This window comes from Theobroma cacao, chromosome 3, assembly GCF_053813885.1.
Source record: "Theobroma cacao isolate CCN51 chromosome 3, ASM5381388v1, whole genome shotgun sequence".
Classification (NCBI taxonomy): domain Eukaryota; kingdom Viridiplantae; phylum Streptophyta; class Magnoliopsida; order Malvales; family Malvaceae; genus Theobroma; species Theobroma cacao.
In genome coordinates this window covers 41,650,696-41,671,107 of record NC_142641.1, presented here as the reverse complement: position 1 = coordinate 41,671,107, position 20,412 = coordinate 41,650,696, and the positions used below count along the sequence as shown (strand labels likewise).

Sequence of the window (20,412 nt, the reverse complement as noted above, 5' to 3'; positions counted from 1 at the left end):
GGAGAAGTTGAAAAAAGTGTTTTTACATAAAGGTTAATTTTTCAAACAATCCTAATGATAAAAATGGTACCGAAGAAATTTATACTGAATATAAAAATGTATTTAAAATGGATGTTTACATTATACGTGAATATTTGTATATATAATTAAAGTAAGTGTGTAATATTTTTAAACCAAAATTATTGCACAGCACGGGTTGCACAATAGGATAAGTAAAATCTCTCCTTTTTCTTTCTTTCACGTTGGGCTTAGGCTTCACAAACAACATATCTGCTTCAGGCCTTCAGCCCTAACTTCAGGTTGGGCTTCTTATTGTAATCCACACTCCTCTTCCCAATTTTATTTTCTTTTGCTATCCTGTTTTCTCTTATTAAATCAACAAATTCGAACCTGATTAAAATTTAACTATTCGTAATTTTTCTAAACCAGATCAAAAATCAACATCTAATATCCAAACTCGAATTAAAAAATAAATTTAATATCAATTTTTATATATTTGAATAAAAATCAATTTAATAAATTAAAATTCTCATTAAAAAGTAAATTAAAGTTTGAACCTGATTATAAAATATTTTAATCTTATTTAATCCAATTGGATAGAACCTGATATTAGATTATAAAATACCATAATGGTATTTACAAGGACATCGTAAAGCCCACTTGAGAATTTTTTTTAAAAAAAACCCTAAACAAGTAGAAGAAATATAAAAGAAAACAAAGGAGGGCAGTGGCAATGGGATTAAGCAGCAGTTTCACATTCTAATGTCTATGATTTGGATGTAAAATTGCTAGAGATATCCTATTGCTGCATGTATACAGAAATTGTACATTGGGTATATATTTCATGAAGAATCAAAATTCCTCGAAAGATATAGATCAAAGGATTTGTAGCCTAAGGTAAGACTTGATTGCAGTGCTGGAGTGACCCAAAACCCAGGTTGATAAGGTAGCCTGAAGCTGGTAGGGTAGAAATCAATGGTTGAGCTCTCCAAATTGAACTCCCCCATGTCATATCCTGTGTCCTTCTTGTAATAGTGATCAGCATGAATACAATCATCCATGAAATATATGTGGTTCCTTTTAATGCCTCCCACTTTCAACTCAGATAGTGAGAAAGACTGACTACGCCCCAAAAACAGGGCATATTCACCCAAACTTACTACTGGAATCCATTTCTTCAGACTGAAATCTAATCTGTATACTTCGAACATCCTTGTTCTGTAACCTATTCTGGTGCGAGTGTTATCTTTCCTGCGGTACACAAGCAGTAACTCTCCTCCTGATTCGACGAGGTAGCAGACTTCCTTAGAGCACTGCTTGTTAATAAATCTGTGTGGACTGGCTAAGAACTCAGTCATCTCTGGAGAAGGGGCAGTGAGCTCACAGGTAAAGATTTTTTCGGTTTCATGCAACGCATACAGCTGTCCTTTGTGATATATGGCATCTGTAAAACCATTAAACGGTTTGCCAACTGAATCTGTAGATTTTAAGGGGCTCCAGGTTGTGTCTCCTAGTTTGCAATAGGCCAAGGCATGATGGCGAGTATATATAACAAAGAAAAAGCACTTGGAAGGGACACTGCAGGTAGGGCTCGAGGAGATGAAAGCCTTGTTCACAGAGGACATGGAGTAAAACACATGAGTCTTTGACAAGGCTAAAGCTTGAGGTACTGGAGGGAGAGTCGTGACACCAGGGAGTCTGAATCTAACACCTGAAACCAGGTCTACCATGGCCATGTCTAGGTTGGGGTTCACCATCACGAGCCATCCCTGGTAAGACCCGCAACACTGACTCTTATCTGGAAGTGAAAGCAGAGGTAAGTTATTGTGGACAAGGGTATCACCATCGTTGCAGAGCTTGATCTTTGTAAAGGGTAAAAAGCAGCGTGCCTTGCATGAGTTATTCGGAGAGCCGGGAATTATGAAGCCTGGAGGTGCGCAACGGAGGAGATGGAAGCGTTCCTGGAGAGCGACTGATCTCCATGATGAACAAACACTGCTGAATCTGATTTTGTCAGAAAGATTTATTAGTTTTTTCATTACCACGATCAAGATAGATTTAGGGAGAGCAGACCAGGTAGCCATGATGATAAAATAATGTCTTTTTTTTCTTATAGAAAAATAGAATAGCGTCGTTGAAAGGGGGAGAATGAACTTTAAACAAAGGATGTGATTAAATCCTTGACCTCGAAGGAGTCCAATTTCACTAGTACAGCTATTTCTATTTGAAGTAGGATTCATTCTAGAAAGATTGAACATATATGTATTGAGAACAAAAATCCTCAGTCCATTTGGTGCTCACTTGGTTGTTTTAGAAAAGTTCAATATGTGTACTAACAACAAAATATTTCTATCCGCATTTAATATCTACTTGATTTTTTTTTATAATTTTATGTTATGTGTGTGATAAATTTTATATATTCGTATTACTTTTTTGTTAAGTTTTTTATTTTCATTGTGAAAATTTATTATTTAAGAATTAAGATTTTTGTAATAGATGGTACAAAATTATGAAAAACATATTAAGTGACGTAAGCAAATTGTTTTTTATGTATTAATATCCACAAGACCACAATGAAGTGAGGGTCCGGTTTACATGTAATCTGGGCTAACGTAAGGCCCATAGTCCGGCAAGCTTTCATTTGCGCTAAAGGTAAGCCAGGATGTTCATCTCATTTGCAATTTAGTTTTTGGACATACCGAGGCCTAATTTCCATAGAATGGGTTTGTCTCTTTCTGATCATATATCTAGATTTCCACGGTTGCCTTCAAATTAGTCTAGGATCATAGACAACCTAACAACGGGTAGACTGAAGAACTAAGAATAAAAAAACAAGTGCATGAGGATAAGGGCTTGGGTATAAATTAACAATGACTTGGTAGGAAAAGTCCAAATGGTTAATATAAAAAACTGCCTCTTGATAAAGATTGGATAAGTGTTTGTTGTTATTCTTTCATTTTAAACATTTTTTTTTTCATATATTAAAAATCATTAAATAGCTTAAGCCAAACATGAATGAAATCAAATTTAACATAGATGAGAGTGCTAAAGACCATTTTCAAACTGTGTGGAGGAGTTGTGTGTAATCAACAAGTATGTTTATATTTAGTTTCTCTTAAAATCTTGATTCCAAAATTCTTTGAAAGTCGAGCTACTTGTTTTTGAGAGAGGACTACTTTTATGCCATGACCACAATTTCTTTAAAATATTGATTGAGATGAATGCTATGGTTATGTTGCATTTGATACAAAAAAACAGTCTAGGTTCGTTTGATATTAGATATATTCTAACTTTTATTTGGAATTGTTTGAAACATTTAATTTTTAGAATTTTTCATATTCATCGATTATGAATGTGAATTAAATGTCACTTTGAAGTTTTACAAATTGAATCTTTTATATGTTAGATTTAAATAAATGTAAATGAGTAATACTCTTTATTTATTTTTTACAATGAATTTCTTCTAAAAGAGTAATATTATTTATCTTATGTATCCATACAAAGTATACAAATAAAGTAATACCTCTATTAAGAGTCCTAATTTATTTTTTGCTATTAACTCTTGTAAAGGAGTAATATTACTTATCCCATGTATTCATAAAATATATGCAAGGAAAGAAATATTTCTTTTTAAAATCTCACATGTAATTTTTAGGGTAAGGTTTATGTCCTCTTATTGTACTTTTTTTCATCTTAATAAAATTTTAACAGAGAGTTGACCTTGAAAGTTATTCCAGCATTAAAAAAAAGTAACAGTTTTTTTTTTTCGAAAATCATAAAGGTGTTTTCATCAAAGTTTTGATTTTAGTAAAATTTTAATATACATATTTAATGCTTGTTAATATGAACACGTATTACAAATTATAAAAGATAAATTTATAATATAAAAAAATATTTTAACACAATAAAAATAAATAAATAAAATAACGAGAGGAAAGGAGTATTTAATCTTATACTTAAAAAATTACTCCCGTTACTTTTAATAAAATCAGACACGTGTACTGCCCAACGGGTGGAGATAAGGAGATGGAAAAGAGATGAGATGGAGAGTTAATTTTTCGGTCCAGATGGCACGTAAAAGAACCATGCCGAGGCGGGTTGAGCAGTGAACTTGTCATGTGAGACCACATGGACCGTTCACTCCACGTGGAGTGCATTGAAAACTGCGCACGTGGCATCACATGGGGCCGGTGGTCCCATATCCAAGTAGAGCACTGTACTCTATATAAACTTCAAAGTCCAACAGCAGCAAGGAAAATGTGCCCATGTATCTAAATCACATGCTAAACGAATAAACTATATTTAATGTTTGGTTTAATGAAGCTTTGTTTGAAGGAAAGAAAAGAATAAATTAGAAATGGAAACTAATAAGATATTCACTAATTTTGAGGTATTTATATTTAATTTCAATTATAAAATTTAATATTCAAATATTATAGTGAATACTATTACAAAACTCGATTTGATTCAAATTTAATAATAAAAATAAAATTTTTATATAATTTATTCATCAAAATTAAATTAATAAATTTTATACTTAAATAATTTATCAATTAAAATAAATAGTTTATCAATTACAAACAAAACATGTAAAAGAATAATATTCAAAAAATTATTATCAACATTCAATTTAGATAATAAATATGTTAAGATTACTACTTTGTATTATACTTTTAACTCATTTATAAAGTACTTTAATTTTATATAAACGAGACGAATAATATCAGATTCCATATTATTAATTGAAAAGGATCCTATAACTTTTTATTTAATTCCTTTATCCACAAAACACTGTTTGAAAAAAAAAAGGCCTTTGTCTCATTGGCTCTTGGGTAGAACACGGAATGGGAACACAGAAACAACGAAATCCATTCGCCGCCTTGCCCATGAGGTGCAAATCCACCTTTGTATTTTGTTAGAGAACGTTGTTTTCTTTTTCTCATTTCTTTATTTATTAGTAATACGAGTATTAGTATATTTTGTGCTTAAGATAAGATGGGTTGGTTTTTACTTTGGTATGATATCCCAGTCTTTTTATTCTACTCCACACTTTGACCTTTGATTTTTTGAGTTTGAATTCCAGAACCAAATATGTGGCTGGAGGTTGGGGATTGCTATTAATGAAAAAGAAAGAAAACTCAAAAATGAACTTTGTTTCCCTTTTTCCATGAATATATAAAGTATAAACCAAGCTTAAATTCATAATATACATGATTTGAGATTTACCATGCACCTAGAGGGTACTATGGTTGATAAATAAATTGAAATCTGAAAAATAATTTTATTTTTATTTTAAAAAAATTCAAAATTTAGTTTTTGAACAAAATGTTATGCGTTTAATCTATTAAATAAAATGTTTCAATGTTGAAAATTGAAAAAAAAATTTTTTTTGACCTTTTATAATAAATGACATTTTTTTTAATTCTTCAAAATTAGATTCTTTCACTTATACAAAAACTTAATTCTAATATCTAACGTTGGCTCATTACCTTTTCAATTTTCTCACTCAATCTACTTAAAATTTGAACAAATATTATATAGTAAAGTTATTCGGTTTCTAATATTATCAGAAGGAAAATGAAAAAGAAAAAAAAATCTCTATTCTATAAAGCTCGTTGCTTCAGCACGCATCGCACTGTTACAGTATCCGTACCATTTCGTGCGGGACCCATCCTAACACGTGGCAGCACCAGCTTACTCAATCACTCTTTTCTCGTGACCCCAGAAAGAAAAAGAAAAAGTTTTCCAGTCTTCGCCATAGCCGACGCCACGTTCATGCCTACGTTCACGTTCATTCTAACACGTGTCACTATCTCATTCTATTTGAAGTCAACTACCGTCACCACGTCCGACGGCTCGTAACTATCTATTTATATAACATGAAGCCCCCTTTCAAAAGGCCGAAGCTTTACTATCGGTGTAGAAGTTTGAACCCGAGCGTTCTTCAGTTATGAAAGCTGCTCTTTTGAGAGCCGGTTGGGTTCCGGTCCCGTCTCCGGCTCTGTGCAGTTCGCCCAAAGTTTCTCTTTCTCGTCAAAGTTCGATCGGCGGGATTTACTCCTGTGAGAGAGCCGGCTGCTCCCCTTGTTCTCCGATAATCTCGTTGCATTTCCCTATGAATAAACGGAAGCCGAAGGAGACTCACACGCATATGAGGCGAGCGTTGTCCGATACTGATATCATTAGATCGGAGTCTCGGATTCCCGGCGGATCTCGGTGTTTTCGGGCGGGGATACCGGAGGAGGAGTATTTGTCGGATGGTGAAGTAGGCAGGGAGTTTCGAACGTTGGTGACGGGAAAAGGAAGTGATCGGGCGAGTTTCGAGTCAATTTGGCCGGAATTCGGGATCTCGATGGAGGAGATTGGGTTCTCCGGTGACGGGTTCGGAAATGGCGGGAAATCCGGCGGTGATCACGGAGATGATTCGTTCGGTGATGAGAGCAAGATCGGCGATTACTATAGGGAAATGTTGAAACTAAATCCCAGCGACTCTCTTCTGTTGAGAAACTACGGCAGGTTCTTGCACGAGGTAATTCCAACATCAATAACAAATATTACTAATATTATATTATTTTGATATAACTTTCTTAGTTTTTTAATTGTATTACTTAAATAATCTGACTTTTCTTTGTTGTTTGGTTTTGATTCTGAAGGTGGAAAAAGATATGGAGAGGGCGGAGGAGTATTACGGGAGAGCGATATTAGCGAGTCCTGGAGATGGAGAGGTTTTGTCTTTGTACGGAAAGTTTATCTGGGAGAGACACAGAGATGAAACCCGAGCCAAGTCTTACTTCGACAGAGCCGTCGCCGCTTCTCCTGATGACTGGTAACTTTCTTCACCTTCCTTTTATCTCTACTCTACTATTATTATATATCTCTGCAAATCAAACTTAATTTCTGGGTTTTTTTTGCAGCATGGTGCTGGGTTCTTACGCACACTTCATGTGGGAATCAGAGGAAGATGAAGAGCAAGAACAAGAAGAAAAGGAAATGGGTGCTCAAGTTGGGGTTTCGCCAGCTATGGTCGCAGCTTTTTAATGCCCTCTCCTTCATGATAGACCTCATATGAAGACATTGTATGTAGGATCATGGATTTTCAATAGGATTTGCGTGATCGAAGAAGCAGAGAAAGTTGAGGCACAAAGAAAATGATGGAACCGAAAGAAACGAGAGTATGGGAAAAAATGCTTTTGATTAACATGGGAGTGAAATAAATCATGGTACTGGACGTTAATACTAACTTCAATAACAAGATAATTAAGTATCAGGCTGCTTCAGGGCTATAGAAGTATGTACTGGTTTTTTTGTTGATTTTGAACCTTTTTTTTATGTAAATTAATGTAATATGTTTCTATTTTAAAAGTGCAGGTGTTTGAATCGACAGCAATTCGATTCTTCAGTATATAATGAAATTCTTCATCATGCTAAATATGTTTAGCTCAACCTAAGTGAAATCATGTACTTATCTTAGATTATTAGCCTGGATTCTGAACAATTTTCAGTTCTTTGTAGGGGTCTATAAACTTCAATTCTTGCAGAGGTACCTTTCTGTCACTGCTCGGGCAATTCATTGACTTAATATAAACCTTGAGGAACAATGAACGCAGAAAAGGGGTGATAAATCTTCACTTTACCACCCCACTACGCAAAGTCGAATGTCATCAATAGGATCATGAATTTGCACCCAAAAGAAAAGAGAAATTGTCATAAATGATTCTAGAATATTATTAGGGATATTTTTAAAAATAATTTTTAAAGATTAGATATTTTTAAAAATAATTATTTTTAATAAAATTAGATAAAATTACTTTTAGTTAAATTAAACGCTATGATGTTACACGTCATGTACAAAAATATATTATACGTCATGATTAGGTTGTTACACGTCATGTGTAAAAACATATGACACGTCATGATTAAGTTATTATACATAATGTTCAGAAACATGTGACACGCTATATACAAAAACATATGACACTTTATAGTTAGGTTGTTACACGTCATGTTGAAAAAATACTGTTGTTACACTTTATGTACAAAAATATATTACACGCCATGGTTAAAAAAGGTTGTTATACGTCATGTTGAAAAAAAAAATACTGTTGTTACGTACTATGTTGAAAAAATATTATTATTACATGCCATATTCAAAAACATTTTATTATATTTTAACATTTAAAATGTTGTTGTTATTTACGAACCAAAATTTCAAATCCTTTCAACTCTCTTCATTTTTTTTTTTATAATTTGACACCGATTAAAGTGTTTTTAACATATTTTCATAAATAAAAATATAAATTTTCTTATCTAAAACACCTATTTCAACTAAAAAAAAAAAAATTTCTTTGAAAACCTAAGTTTATAAATTTCAAGTTTTTGAGTTTATTGATATTTAGGTCCCGAATTGATTTAATTAAAAACTATTTCAAACATTTGTGATCATTTCTACTGTTTTCGTTTTATCCAAAATACCTAAAAATCAAAATTTTCAAATAGCCACATACCAAAACACATCAAAACCATTGCTTGGTATCTTGAAAACGCAAAAAAAAAAAATCTAAAAATGAGGGCGAGAGAAATCGAAAACATAGCAGATAAATATCGAAGAGAGAAATCGATAAAATTTGAGAGATTGGGAGGGTGAGAGAGAAATCAAAAACACAGATGGAGAGAAATTGTGATGAATGGTTTAATTTATTTGAAATAATTTTAAAAGTATTTTTATCAAGTCATGACTAAATATGGTTAAAAACATGGTTAAAAACAATTAAACTTATTTTGATGATTATTTTTAAAACATCTTTATCAAGAAATACTATTCTTCATAATTTCCTCATATTATTATTTAATTGTTTAGATTCTGTGATTGTATGATGAATTGCTTAATTCGGTATAAAGCTTTTGGTGTTACTTCCTTTGAAAAGAGAAGAATGAAGCGATCAATGGATGCCCAATCTTCAAGTTTTCCCAAACAAAGGTTCCTTTTCATCCAGTCCAAAATATCGCAGCCATAGATACATAGTTGCAGAATTCTCTATTTCTTTAGTCATCTTGTTCATGTCATTGAAAAATTGCATCTTTTTCCATTGATTCGAGCTTAAACCTCGAAACTTGTTGGAGTGTAGCAGGAAACCTATAAATAAAGAAAAACAAGAGTACGCATAGGAGGAGAAAAGTGCAAGTACCGAGAGTCAAAAACACGTGGAATTCAAACTGTTTCGAGTACATGGGTGTCTTGAATGCTTATGTTGAAATGCTAGTTCACTCTTTTTCAACCATCCCTCAAGCGAAACTCATGGCTTCAGCTGCCAGATTTATAACTCGATTGGAGGTTGATATACTATATAACTCAATACCATTTTTTGGAGGTTGATATACTGTCTAACTCAATCCCATTTTTCTCCGAACAATTGGAAAAAGGTGGTATCATCATCTCAACACTCGATCATAACTTTGTGGTTTAATTCTAATAACACGATGTAAGTATTTCAATTTTGTGGCAATGTTGTTTTTTTAAAGATTTTAATGCCAAGACAAGTCATGATACAATGACTGTGTTGAGACAAGATAATTTCCAAGGGAATTGAAAATGGCTCAAAAAAATTTAGACATACAAGTTGTGCCAAGCGATCAATCTTTGCTCCCCGAAAGTACTGAGAAGTTTCTACATTCATTTCAATGAAAAACAAAGAAAGCCCTTCATGTGCCAAAGCGTAGATATTTAGTAAATGCTGCCATTTCCTGGCCACAAGCCACTCTTCAGGCACCTGAAACAATACTTTTGAAGTATTCAGAACCTTTCTCATGCTCCTAAGTATCTCCTTAGCCCCGTTGGTTTATTGTCTTCGATGGCCCTTTACCCTTGTCTTCTATCTTGTTGTTTTCAGCCCTAGACATAGATCCAGGGAAATTTTGTTGGCCAAGCAAATGAGACTTTGAATTGATTCCTGGCATCTGTGAATTACAAACTCAATGATAAATATGCATCAGCCTTCTAGAGGACCTAAATTGTTTAAAAAAATGAACAGAAAATAGTATTGAAGATGAAAATAAGGTCTGCACATTTGCATTCAATTTCAATGTATTTATATATTGTACAAGTGTAGGACATGATAGATTTTTACAGAAATAAAATCTTACTAGAAAATATGTTGATCTCTTGAGATATTGAAGAGATTGTTAGAGAAATAAAATCTTATTAGAAAATATGTTAGATCTCTTGAGATATTGGAATATCATCTTCTTATATGTTCATTTTCTTAGAAGATATGTTTATTACTATCACTATTAATAGTATACAACATTTGGTTCATTGGTTGAGTGTTTAGTTTATTGATCAGCACATGATTTTTCAATTGTAAAAAAAAAAAAAAAATAGAGCATAACTCTTTATATGTTGGAAGGCAAAAATTAAGAACATACATTATGTTTAAATAAAATGCCAAAAATAAATATATAAATGACAAAAAAAATGCATTTCATTTCTTGGGCCCAAGAGTTAGAAGGTTTCTTGGATTCTAAACTCTACTATTGGAAGTTTGTGATGGGTCCATTTTCATAGCCCAAAACAAACTAAAACCCTTAACCCCTAACAGTGAAAACCTTCTCAGCACAAAAGCACGAACCTCCGTCATTTCACTCGCAGAAGCAAGCACCCGTTTCCAACAATGGCATCCTTAATCTCAGAAACAACCCAAAAAATCTTCACCCCCGAGTCCCTCCGTGCTGCAGCCAAACAATCCGAACGCTGCCTCGACGTTCCCGTTCGCCTTCGCCGAGCCATCAAGAAATACCTCCGAGGTGATCTATCTATCTATGTGAATTTATTGACCATTTCAATATCTTCAAACTAAAAGGCTCTTCATGTTTTTATATTTTGGGCTTATGGATTTTGGGTTACAGAGCAAGAGGACCCTTATATGCGGAGAAAAGTGTTGCGGTTATCGGAGTCTTTTAGCGAGATTAAAGATGTGAATCTGCATCTGACGGCTGAGACTTCGAAGGAGCTCGTTGAGGACCCTCTTAAGTCAGTGGAGCAGTCAAAGAGATGGAAAATCAAGAGTGCTTATGGCGATATCGGTCTCACTTATAGAGATGATGAGACCGTTGCTTATGTTGCTTCCAGGATGCCCGCAGTTTACTCTGCTTGTTATAGGGTCCTTGGTGAGGTACCAAAAATTTGTTCCTCTAAATTACAAGTTTACAACCTTAATAATAAAAATTTGTGCCATAATTGCCAATGATTGATCATTTCTGGGCATTTATGTATAGAGGTGGAATTTGTTGTTTTGCTTTTAAATTTGGGTAAATTTTTGTTTTTGACGCTTTTGCTAGGTGAGGAGAAGGCTACCAGGTTTCTCTCCAACAAAAGTTTTGGATTTTGGTGCTGGCACCGGTTCGGCATTCTGGTAGGAAATGGTTTGGGTTTTATCTGCAAATATATGTGCATATTGAGTTGTCTTGAGGTTATATAAAATTCGTTTCAGTAATAAACTTTGTGGGTTTATAGGGCAATAAGAGAAGTCTGGCCTAAAACTGTGGAGAAAATAAACATAGTGGAACCATCTCAATCCATGCAGCGTGCGGGTCGAAGTCTTATACAAGGTAATTTTTCATATTCACATTTTCGTTGAGATTAAATCTGATGGTAGTTGGGAGCAGTTGATGCATTTGTTACAGAGCTAGCTGATTAGCACTTTGGCTGCATCATGGTAATGTAAATTGTAAGTTAGAAAGTATGAAATAATTATGGATATTCTAACATTTATGATTGATGATAAGCGCGTTACATCAAAGTAGCATGTGTCTTTGACAGATGGTAGAAAAGAGTTGACAGTACTAATTGTCTGTATGATGATTTCTTTTTGATGATAGAATAGATTGGAACTATTGCAAATAATGAGCATAGAGAGTTTTCATCATCGTACCTAATATTTGTGTGGCAAAATTATTTAAGGCGTAATTGGGCAATTTCTGATATTTTTATGCCATTTCTTTATGTTTGTTTTTAGGCCTGAAGAACTTGCCCCTTATTCATAGCTATGCTAGCCTTCAAACACTAACAAAAGATATCAGCAAGTCTGAGAGGGAACACGACCTTGTAATTGCTGTAAGTTTGTAATTCTGCCCAAATTTGTCATTGTTTTGTCTAGGCTCAGATGTGGCCTATTAATGTTTCTGTTTAGTTTACTGCTTTAATTGCTGCATGCCATGAATTCTTTTTGGAAATCTTTTGGAGATATGCCCTTTCTTGGTACTAACAAAATAAAATGCCTCTTTTGATGGGTTAAAGTCTTATGTGCTTGGAGAGGTACCATCCCTGAAGGACCGAATTACAATAGTGCGCCAACTTTGGAATCTGACACGGGATGTCCTGGTATGTTCTTCGAATTATTGACATATTTCTGTCATTGTATATTTTGCTGGGGGAATATCAATGGTTTGTATCACTCTTTGTGCCATGGATGAGGAAACAAACTAATGTATGTCATTCATGCCACCCTGAATTGGAAGCCCTTCTGACACTTGATGAGATGATTTAAGGCACCTTAGCTATGACTTGCAGATTATAAGTTGTTATCCTTGTAGTAATATTATTTTGGTCGTTGTCTGTCCTATATATTTCAGTTTTCGTAAATTTTGATTGTTGGCAGGTCTTAGTTGAACCAGGAACACCACATGGATCTAATATTATATCTCAGATGCGATCTCACATATTGTGGATGGAAAAAAGAGTGAGTTTATTTTTTCTTTTGAAAATAAATTTGTTATGTTGTGTGAATATTATGTGTTTTATTTATGGTTGTTCTTTTTTCCCTATGCTTATATGATAGCTTAGTTATGATTTCTTAGAAATGCCGTAAAGCCAAGGCAAACAAGGAAGGTTCTAAGGACCTTATCGATCTTAGAAGTGGTGCATTCATTATTGCTCCGGTAAGTATGATTGTGTCTCCTCTGCTTTTCTTTTTCTCCATACTTAAAAATGCTGCACAATCTCACTTATATATTTTCTTTCATTAAAAAGATAATTAAATAACTTTCTTGATTCAGTGCCCTCATGATGGGTGTTGTCCATTGGAGAAATCTGGAAAGTACTGTCATTTTGTTCAGCGTTTGCAGAGGACATCTTCACAACGTGCATACAAGGTTTCTCCTTTATTCATTTATCATTTGTCGACTTATCTAGGATTCCATGTTAATGCAAGTCAGCAATTGTCAATGCTGGGAGCTTGTAATATTTTTGCTCTGCTATTCTCTTTCAACCTAAGATTTAGTATGTTTTATTTTTATAAATGCGCTAATCTCCTCGTGAAATACCTAGGTCCATGCTATCTTGTCTCATGGTGGTTCAAAGTAGAATCTGAATCACATATTTTACATTGCAATTATATATTTTTCTGGGAATTGGAAGAGTTGATCTTGAAAGCCTCAGAATAAGGAAATTTTCACTGATCTTCATTTATCACTATTTTGTAGCGTTCCAAGGGTGATCCTTTACGTGGCTTTGAAGATGAAAAGTTTTGTTTTGTTGCTTTCAGAAGAGGACAACGACCTCGGTTAGTATTCTCAACTGTTTTGTGGATTGGGTAATTTACAAAAATGTTTTTCTTTTCGGTAATTTGAAGCTCTAGCAACATGTATGTCTGCTGGTTTGAGTCATTCGGTCTTTCCTTAACACCTCTTAAGTGTCTTTACAAACCCTGCATAGACCACACTTTTAGTCATCATCCCCTTTCCCCTCTATTGTCTCATGTTGTTAATTTTAACCATTATTAAAAATTTCAGAAGAGAATCTTGGCCTCTTGATGGTATAAAATTTGAGACTTTGAAAGAGCAGCGTGCTAAGAGGAATCCTGAAGATCTTGAAATTGACTATGGTACATCTTTGTCTCCACCATCATCTTTCCTTTTTTTTAACCTTTTTAACTCTAGTAGCACACTTTGCTTACACTAATTCCTAGAATTTAGGAGAGCTCTTAATTCTGATATTTTCCATTTCAAAAATCTGTTTTTAACTTGACAGAGGATCTAGTTAATATAAAAGAAACTGCTGATGTCATTCCATATGAAGAAGTGCATTCAAGTGCCTATGACTCCGATGTTATGGAAACTGATCTTGTCAGTGATAATGATGAAGACCATCAAGTAGAAGAACAAGAAAATGATGAAGAAGATCAAGAAGAAGAAACAGCTCTTGCTGATCTTGGGGGCGGTTGGGGACGGATAATCTTCCCTCCTGTTCGGAGAGGCAGGCAGGTTCACATGAATATTTGTCGACCAACCAATGGAGATGCCTCAGAGGGTTCATTTGACCACGAGGTTATCACACAAAGTAAGAATCCTACTTTGCATCATCAGGCCCGAAGGTCATTCTGGGGTGACTTGTGGCCCTTGGGAAGGAATGTAACGGGTAGTGTCTCATGATCACGAATGTGAAGGCAGATGATATATATACAAAGGAGGGCAAAGTGCCCAGTCAAATGATATATTAATATAAAGTTTGAGGTGCCGAAGATGGGTGGTTCACTATTTCGGCAATATAGCACTAAGATAAAATTCTAATTTGTTATCCAACCGTAAGGTACTCTTAACCGACAACTAAAACCAGCCTAACTCATTAGGAAGGTTCGTTGCAGGATAAACCCGGCTAAATGCATTTACATGAGGAACAAAACCAAAAAAGACCCTAAATATTAGCTCAGTACAGGAGGCCCCATTTCAAATTTTGCTCCGTCAGAAGCATGGGAACAAAATACCAGCTGAGCTTGAGACTTAATAAATAAAACCCAGTTGCAAAAAAGTGGTGCCCGCTAAATTTTGCTGGAGCAATTCCTTTATTCAGGAAGATGCCAAAACATACAATTCATCCCTACAATTTGGAGAATATTAAACATTAACATTCACCATAAAATTATAAAAATGTGTGCGTGATGAATGTTTTCATCGTGATACTAACATCTAGGGCCACAAACTATCATCAGTCAGTAGCGTTTCGTTTTTCCCTTTTTGGTTTCAGACAAATGCGTTTATGGCTGAGCAAAACTAACAGGGCACATGGAAAATTAACAGTGGCTATGGTTCAAGCCTGCAAGGCAGAGCAGAGAATTTTTGTACTGAGACCAACTTCGGTCATCTTTTTATGAAATTCAGAAAGATTTGAGTTAAAAGACGCCACAACAAATGGGGTTTGAGGCTTGCTGAAAGAACAGTTCATCGTCAGGACAAATTTTGAAACTGATGTTAATTGATACTCCACGGAAAACTTGGATATGTTTGATCATAGAGATTAAACACTAATTAGACTTCGCTTCCTTCTTTCTTTTTTATATTTTTATTTTTTTAAAATCTAAAAATTAAAATGAAGTTTATGAGATGGAAGATATATACTTTCTTTTGTGTAATTCAAGTTCAAAAGGCTTTTACATGTGTCAAAGAGAATTACATTTTAATTTTTAATTATTCAAAAAATAATTTCCTTTCCATGTTAACATATACTGTCATATGCTTTGTTTGCAACATCTTGTGTCTATATATATATACATATATTCTTCTAGCAAATTATGATCAATTGTCATATAAATGATGCATAGAAAAACTTTTACGGTGTCCTCCTTGTCTGGATTGCCATAATAAATGTTGAGATGTCTAGATGGTATGCCAATTAAAAGCTTGTCGGGATGGCTTCCCTCCGACAAGTGGGAGCTAGGACCATGTACTACTATTTTCTCCACCAACAATGTTGGAAATGAAACTGTCCTGTTAAAGCTGTTTTAGTGAGTGGTTCAACATCAACACACTGTCAAAAGTACTATGGCAAGTGGCCTAAATAGAAGATCATATGCTATATGATTGTTTCTTTATAATTGAAATTTTATTGAAAAATATAATTTTTTCAATATTTGAATTCTATTGTACTTGATTTAGAACTCAAATTCAAAGATATGGAGCAAGGACTTCCAGGAAAAAATAGTAGCTAGCTAGGGCTAGAGTTAGACTAATTAGATACGACAGTCATCAGCTCTATTATTCCTGGGATCAGTGGAATGATTGGGGCGGCTGTGGTAGTACCAAATTCCCAGAGTTAACATCGAGTACCGTGAACACTGATCTACAACTGAAATGGCTGATCCTCTTTTTCTTCCCTATTCTTTCTCCTATTTACAATTCGAATTACTATCTTCCACTTTACTTTAGAACAACTCGCAGAATATAGCTAATAAATGATATATAGGTAGATTTATTTTCATTTATATACCTGTTGGTGAAGATAAATACATATATAATTATGTTTTTAGGATTGAAAGTAGATTGTAGCTTGATGAGACTGAAGAAATTTGGTCAAAATGTTGGACTATCAGGATAGCTTAGAACAGACAAAACTTTATTATCACCACCGTGGGAAGAAAGCAACGCCGTCAGATCAAGAGAGAATCAGCGAAGGAGTTTCTTTCGCCAGGGTCATGATCCACCACCAGAAGCTTCTGGTATTCCTGAAAAATGTCGTCAAGCATGTTACCATCTCCTACTCCGGTGTCAAAGCCGTAAGGGAATTCTTGTTGATTTTCATCATAAACCATTGCCTTTCCGCTATTAGTAGCTGCCCCTGCATTACCGTCAGGCCAATAAGGGGGAAAATCAAAGACATCGGTATCACTATTAGCTCCTGATCTGCTCCCTTCTCCACAGCTAGATGGCCCACTTATCTTACTGTCAAAACCGCTGCTCCCCGTTAGCAATGAAAAAGGTGAAACCCTGCTAGCTTTTGGCTGATGCACTGTGGTCGTCGCAGTAGGATTTGCACCCTCTTGTTTTTCCTTACTCTTTTGCTTCTTTTCACTAGTCTTGTTTGCTTTACGGCTGCTTCTTGATGCTTCTTTGGAATTGCTTGAATTGGTTTCCGATTTTTTTACTCTCTTACTGAGATGAGAATTCCAGTAATTTTTTATTTCATTGTCTGTCCGGCCAGGAAGTCTTTTGGCAATGAGAGACCAACGATTGCCCAGAAGAGAATGGAGCCTGATAATGAGATCATCCTCATCAGGAGTGATGTTTCCTCGCTTAATATCAGGTCGGATATAGTTCATCCATCTTAGTCTGCAGCTCTTCCCACACCGAAGCAGCCCTGAGTGGAGTGCACGCCAAAACAGTCCAAAACTAAGGGAATTAATGAACTTGCAACAAAATAAGCCTACAGTTTGGCTGGAAAAAGTTAACTAAGCAAGAAGCCATGGTCCAAGAATTAGAGAAATGAAATGCTAGCTGCAAATATGAGCGAGAGAAATACCAGCCTTTATAGGCAAAGATCTCCAATGGCCTTCACCGTGAGACTTGATATAATTAGTCAGCAACGTGTCCTCTGTGGCTGTCCACGGACCTCTCTTCAAGCCCACCTTGGTACAACATGGAGCTCTTCCCATTTTTCCTTTCTTCTAGGTTTCCAGGTAAGCGAAAACAGATTCACCCAAAAATAGAAAATGTGAACCCGCAGAGAGAGAGAGGTGCTAGATAGAGCACATGAGATTACAAACCTGTCCCCCAATTTAAAGCTATGAAAGTTAGAACATTCCAGAAATAGTATTACTCATGTGCATTCAGCTGATGAATTATTCAAGTTCGCACAAAATTTGTATATATTTTTTTTGATAGAAAGAACTAACTATTGATGTTTGATTGGCTATATTTTCAATCAATTAATTGTCTATAGGGGTCGAATTTCTTTTCAAATTATATATGGCGGAGACAAAGCAAAGAGGCATGATCAACAACCCTTCTCCTTTATCTGCCATTCTTCTTCGAACCTTGTATCATATTTTTGCGCACACAAAAAGAGTGGAGGAAAATGTTTTATTAGACATTTTCCTTTATATCCCCAAACCACATTTTAAAACTCAAATGACAACCTCAATGTGTAGGCTAATTAAGACTTAGACAATTTTTAAACATTTTTGGATCTGAAGCATTACGTTTGATCACGGAGAAAGGGAAACTTTCCTTGGTAAGGAAGCCTTTTCCGTACCACGACTGTGCTGAACTATTCTATATATTAACATGAAATCAAAAAGATGTCTATATAACATTGAGTTGTGAGCTCAATAACTTTACTTGTTTTATAATATTAATTTGCCAATTATCTCTGATGCTATGGGACCTAATAATTAATATTTTGAAGTGCAACATAGATATTCCACTACCATGCAGGACATATACATATATATATATATATATAAAGAAGGTTAAACCAAACAACTTAAGTTGTTGAATCTTGTAATATTTCTGGATGAACAAAGAATTGAAACCCTTTTTTTTCCAAGAATGACGCTAGCTGTCATTTTCATACCCATTTATAAATTAAACTAAACATTATCTTCCAAAACAAATCCAATTAGCTAGTTGTAATGTCATTTGCGAGAAAGAGATTTACAAAATCTCTTTCCGGTAAATAACCCTGACCTATAAGAATGTGGCCATGGTTTTAACTTTTAACCCTTTCTATCATGGATTATATCCTATTTCTGATGTGAGTTTTACCTACGCCAGAATAATTGAACTCTTCGATTTAACCTTTGGAACATCTCTATCTATAGCATCAATTATTGATCGGCGCTTTGAAGTTACAATGACTTCAACGTTTCGATAAAATCAGAAAAAGGTTTCTCCCCATCACGTATAAAAATGTTAATTACAATATTTTAAAAATTCTTTAAATTATTTAAAAAAGTTTAAATAAATTTTTATTATTTTGATTATATTTAATCAAATTTATGTATTTTTATTTTTTATTAAATAAATTTTTATAACTAATGGTTGATTAATTATTATTAATCAAAATATCACTTATCATTTTATGTCATCGTTAACTGATATTGATGTGAAAAGTGAAAAATATCATATAATCATATTATTATATCACATCGTTTGTCATGTCATCATTTATTATGATATGTCAACATATCACGTTATATTTTGATTAACAATACTTAATCAATAATTAATTATAAGTATTATTTGATTTAAAATAAGAATATAGAAATTTGATTAAACGTAATAAAACAATAAATATTTGTTTAAAATTTTTCAAATAATTCGAAAACTTTTTAGATATTATACCAAAATATTAATTTAAATTCTCATGTCATGAGCATGATAGTTTTGTTATTATAAATATGATATGTACCATGCCAAGTCCTTCATGCCCAACAAACCCTTCTACCGAACAAGCAAATAACTTGGTGTGGCATTTTGGCAATGGAGGAATAAAGCTTTATTTTTCAAAAAAGAATTTAGAGCTCAGTTATTTCTTTTTTTTTTTTTAAATTATGTCGTTTATTGAATGGCCAGACTCGGGATTGTAATGGTCTAGCCAAAGATGCAATCGGTCCAGCAGAGAATACACAAGCTTGTGTTTTGTCCATTTACAACTTTCTCCCATGAAACAAGTGTAGTAAGTAGAATGCCAATCATGCATGCTATGGGACACAGGGAAGATGGTGATTTGGTTATTATGCTCGCTTGTTGTTCCCAGGCATAATATACAAATCACTGATTATGAGATGATGTACCTTTGTAGGGGAATTATCGTCTCCCCTGTATGAATGAACTTACAATTTTTTTTTAAAAAAAAATGAACAAAAAAGAGACAGAGAAAAGGTTGTTCATGTTAATTAAAATCATGGACCATGAAATATTTAGTTTGCAGACCATATATATAATACAGTAATAGCTAGTAGTAGTCTCACAAAAAATTTTATTGCTAGGGTTGAAACGACGACTTTTAGATTTATATATTCCAATAAATTTATAATTAATAATAGTTCAGTGGGGAGCCTTATGGAATGTGCACTGGGTTGTTCACAAAGACCCTCTGGTTTGCTTCCTCTCCTGGCTGGAAGTTGCCAACTCTGTTAGCATAGCAATGGGTAGATATGGAGAATGACTTGGTATGTCATCATATGGACCATTTAAATTACAAGAAATAATGTCATCTTTAACGACAAAATTTGGGATGAGGAACAAATCTTTCAGATTATGAAACTTAGAGTTGCATGGTGGGTAAATGCAAAATGACCAAATCATAATGACTCTATTGGTGATCTTGCTAGGCTCCCAAGCGAGGGAACTACTCTTGTGAGGAATAGGAACGCCAAGGAAAAGATGGCATAGACCAAACCACCTGTGGGAAGCCTAAAATTTAACAAGGGAGGTGCCTCAAGAGGCTACCCTGGTGACTCGGGGATTGGTGGTATCCTACGAAATGAGCGCGGGGATGTACTGGTTCTCTTTTCCAAATCTGTTGGCATCTGTGATTCTAACAAGACTAAATTAATGGCAGTAAGCGAAGCTGCCCTCATTTATACCGCCTCTAGATGGTGCACCTCTCACCCTCTGCTTATAGAACCTGATAATAGAAATGTT

At 34.4% G+C, this 20,412-nt stretch overlaps 4 protein-coding genes across 4 annotated transcripts; 2 read left to right on the top strand and 2 right to left on the bottom strand.

Annotated features, from left to right (window-relative positions):
* Nucleotides 1–842: 842 nt before the first annotated feature.
* On the bottom strand, nt 843–2,084 carry LOC18606015 (F-box protein At2g26160-like). The gene has a single exon (XM_018117127.2). It carries the CDS (start codon nt 2,082–2,084, stop codon nt 843–845), a length of 1,242 nt encoding a protein of 413 aa, XP_017972616.2.
* Nucleotides 2,085–5,887: 3,803 nt separating this feature from the next.
* LOC18606014 (Tetratricopeptide repeat (TPR)-like superfamily protein) lies at nt 5,888–7,448 on the top strand. Its single transcript, XM_007039398.3, has 3 exons — nt 5,888–6,529; nt 6,654–6,826; nt 6,915–7,448. The coding sequence occupies exons 1-3, from the start codon at nt 5,951–5,953 to the stop codon at nt 7,036–7,038; spliced, it is 876 nt and encodes a 291-aa protein (XP_007039460.2). The 5' UTR covers nt 5,888–5,950; the 3' UTR covers nt 7,039–7,448.
* Nucleotides 7,449–10,601: 3,153 nt separating this feature from the next.
* Nucleotides 10,602–14,529, top strand: LOC18606012 (copper ion binding / methyltransferase). The gene is made up of 12 exons (XM_018116845.2): nt 10,602–10,800; nt 10,903–11,168; nt 11,335–11,408; nt 11,510–11,604; nt 12,012–12,109; nt 12,293–12,376; nt 12,654–12,734; nt 12,853–12,933; nt 13,051–13,146; nt 13,477–13,556; nt 13,786–13,877; nt 14,024–14,529. The coding sequence occupies exons 1-12, from the start codon at nt 10,668–10,670 to the stop codon at nt 14,422–14,424; spliced, it is 1,581 nt and encodes a 526-aa protein (XP_017972334.2). The 5' UTR covers nt 10,602–10,667; the 3' UTR covers nt 14,425–14,529.
* A 1,433-nt stretch (nt 14,530–15,962) lies between these two features.
* Nucleotides 15,963–17,579, bottom strand: LOC18606011 (uncharacterized). Its single transcript, XM_007039389.3, has 2 exons — nt 17,285–17,579; nt 15,963–17,122 (listed from the first exon to the last, which is right to left on the bottom strand). Exons 1-2 carry the CDS (start codon nt 17,415–17,417, stop codon nt 16,416–16,418), a joined length of 840 nt encoding a protein of 279 aa, XP_007039451.3. The 5' UTR covers nt 17,418–17,579; the 3' UTR covers nt 15,963–16,415.
* Nucleotides 17,580–20,412: the final 2,833 nt, after the last annotated feature.

Bases quoted from the DNA above. Each gene is read 5' to 3' on its own strand.
- LOC18606012 (XM_018116845.2), top strand. From the start codon at position 10,668: ATGGCATCCTTAATCTCAGAAACAACCCAAAAAATCTTCACCCCCGAG. The intron at 11,605-12,011 runs GTAATTTTTCAT...GTTTGTTTTTAG, and splicing joins GGGTCGAAGTCTTATACAAG to GCCTGAAGAACTTGCCCCTT. The intron at 13,147-13,476 runs GTTTCTCCTTTA...ACTATTTTGTAG, and splicing joins CTTCACAACGTGCATACAAG to CGTTCCAAGGGTGATCCTTT.
- LOC18606014 (XM_007039398.3), top strand. From the start codon at position 5,951: ATGAAAGCTGCTCTTTTGAGAGCCGGTTGGGTTCCGGTCCCGTCTCCG. The intron at 6,530-6,653 runs GTAATTCCAACA...TTGATTCTGAAG, and splicing joins ACGGCAGGTTCTTGCACGAG to GTGGAAAAAGATATGGAGAG. The intron at 6,827-6,914 runs GTAACTTTCTTC...TTTTTTTTGCAG, and splicing joins GCCGCTTCTCCTGATGACTG to CATGGTGCTGGGTTCTTACG.
- LOC18606015 (XM_018117127.2), bottom strand. From the start codon at position 2,084: ATGGCTACCTGGTCTGCTCTCCCTAAATCTATCTTGATCGTGGTAATG.
- LOC18606011 (XM_007039389.3), bottom strand. From the start codon at position 17,417: ATGGGAAGAGCTCCATGTTGTACCAAGGTGGGCTTGAAGAGAGGTCCG. The intron at 17,123-17,284 runs GTATTTCTCTCG...CACTCCACTCAG, and splicing joins ATCTTTGCCTATAAAGGCTG to GGCTGCTTCGGTGTGGGAAG.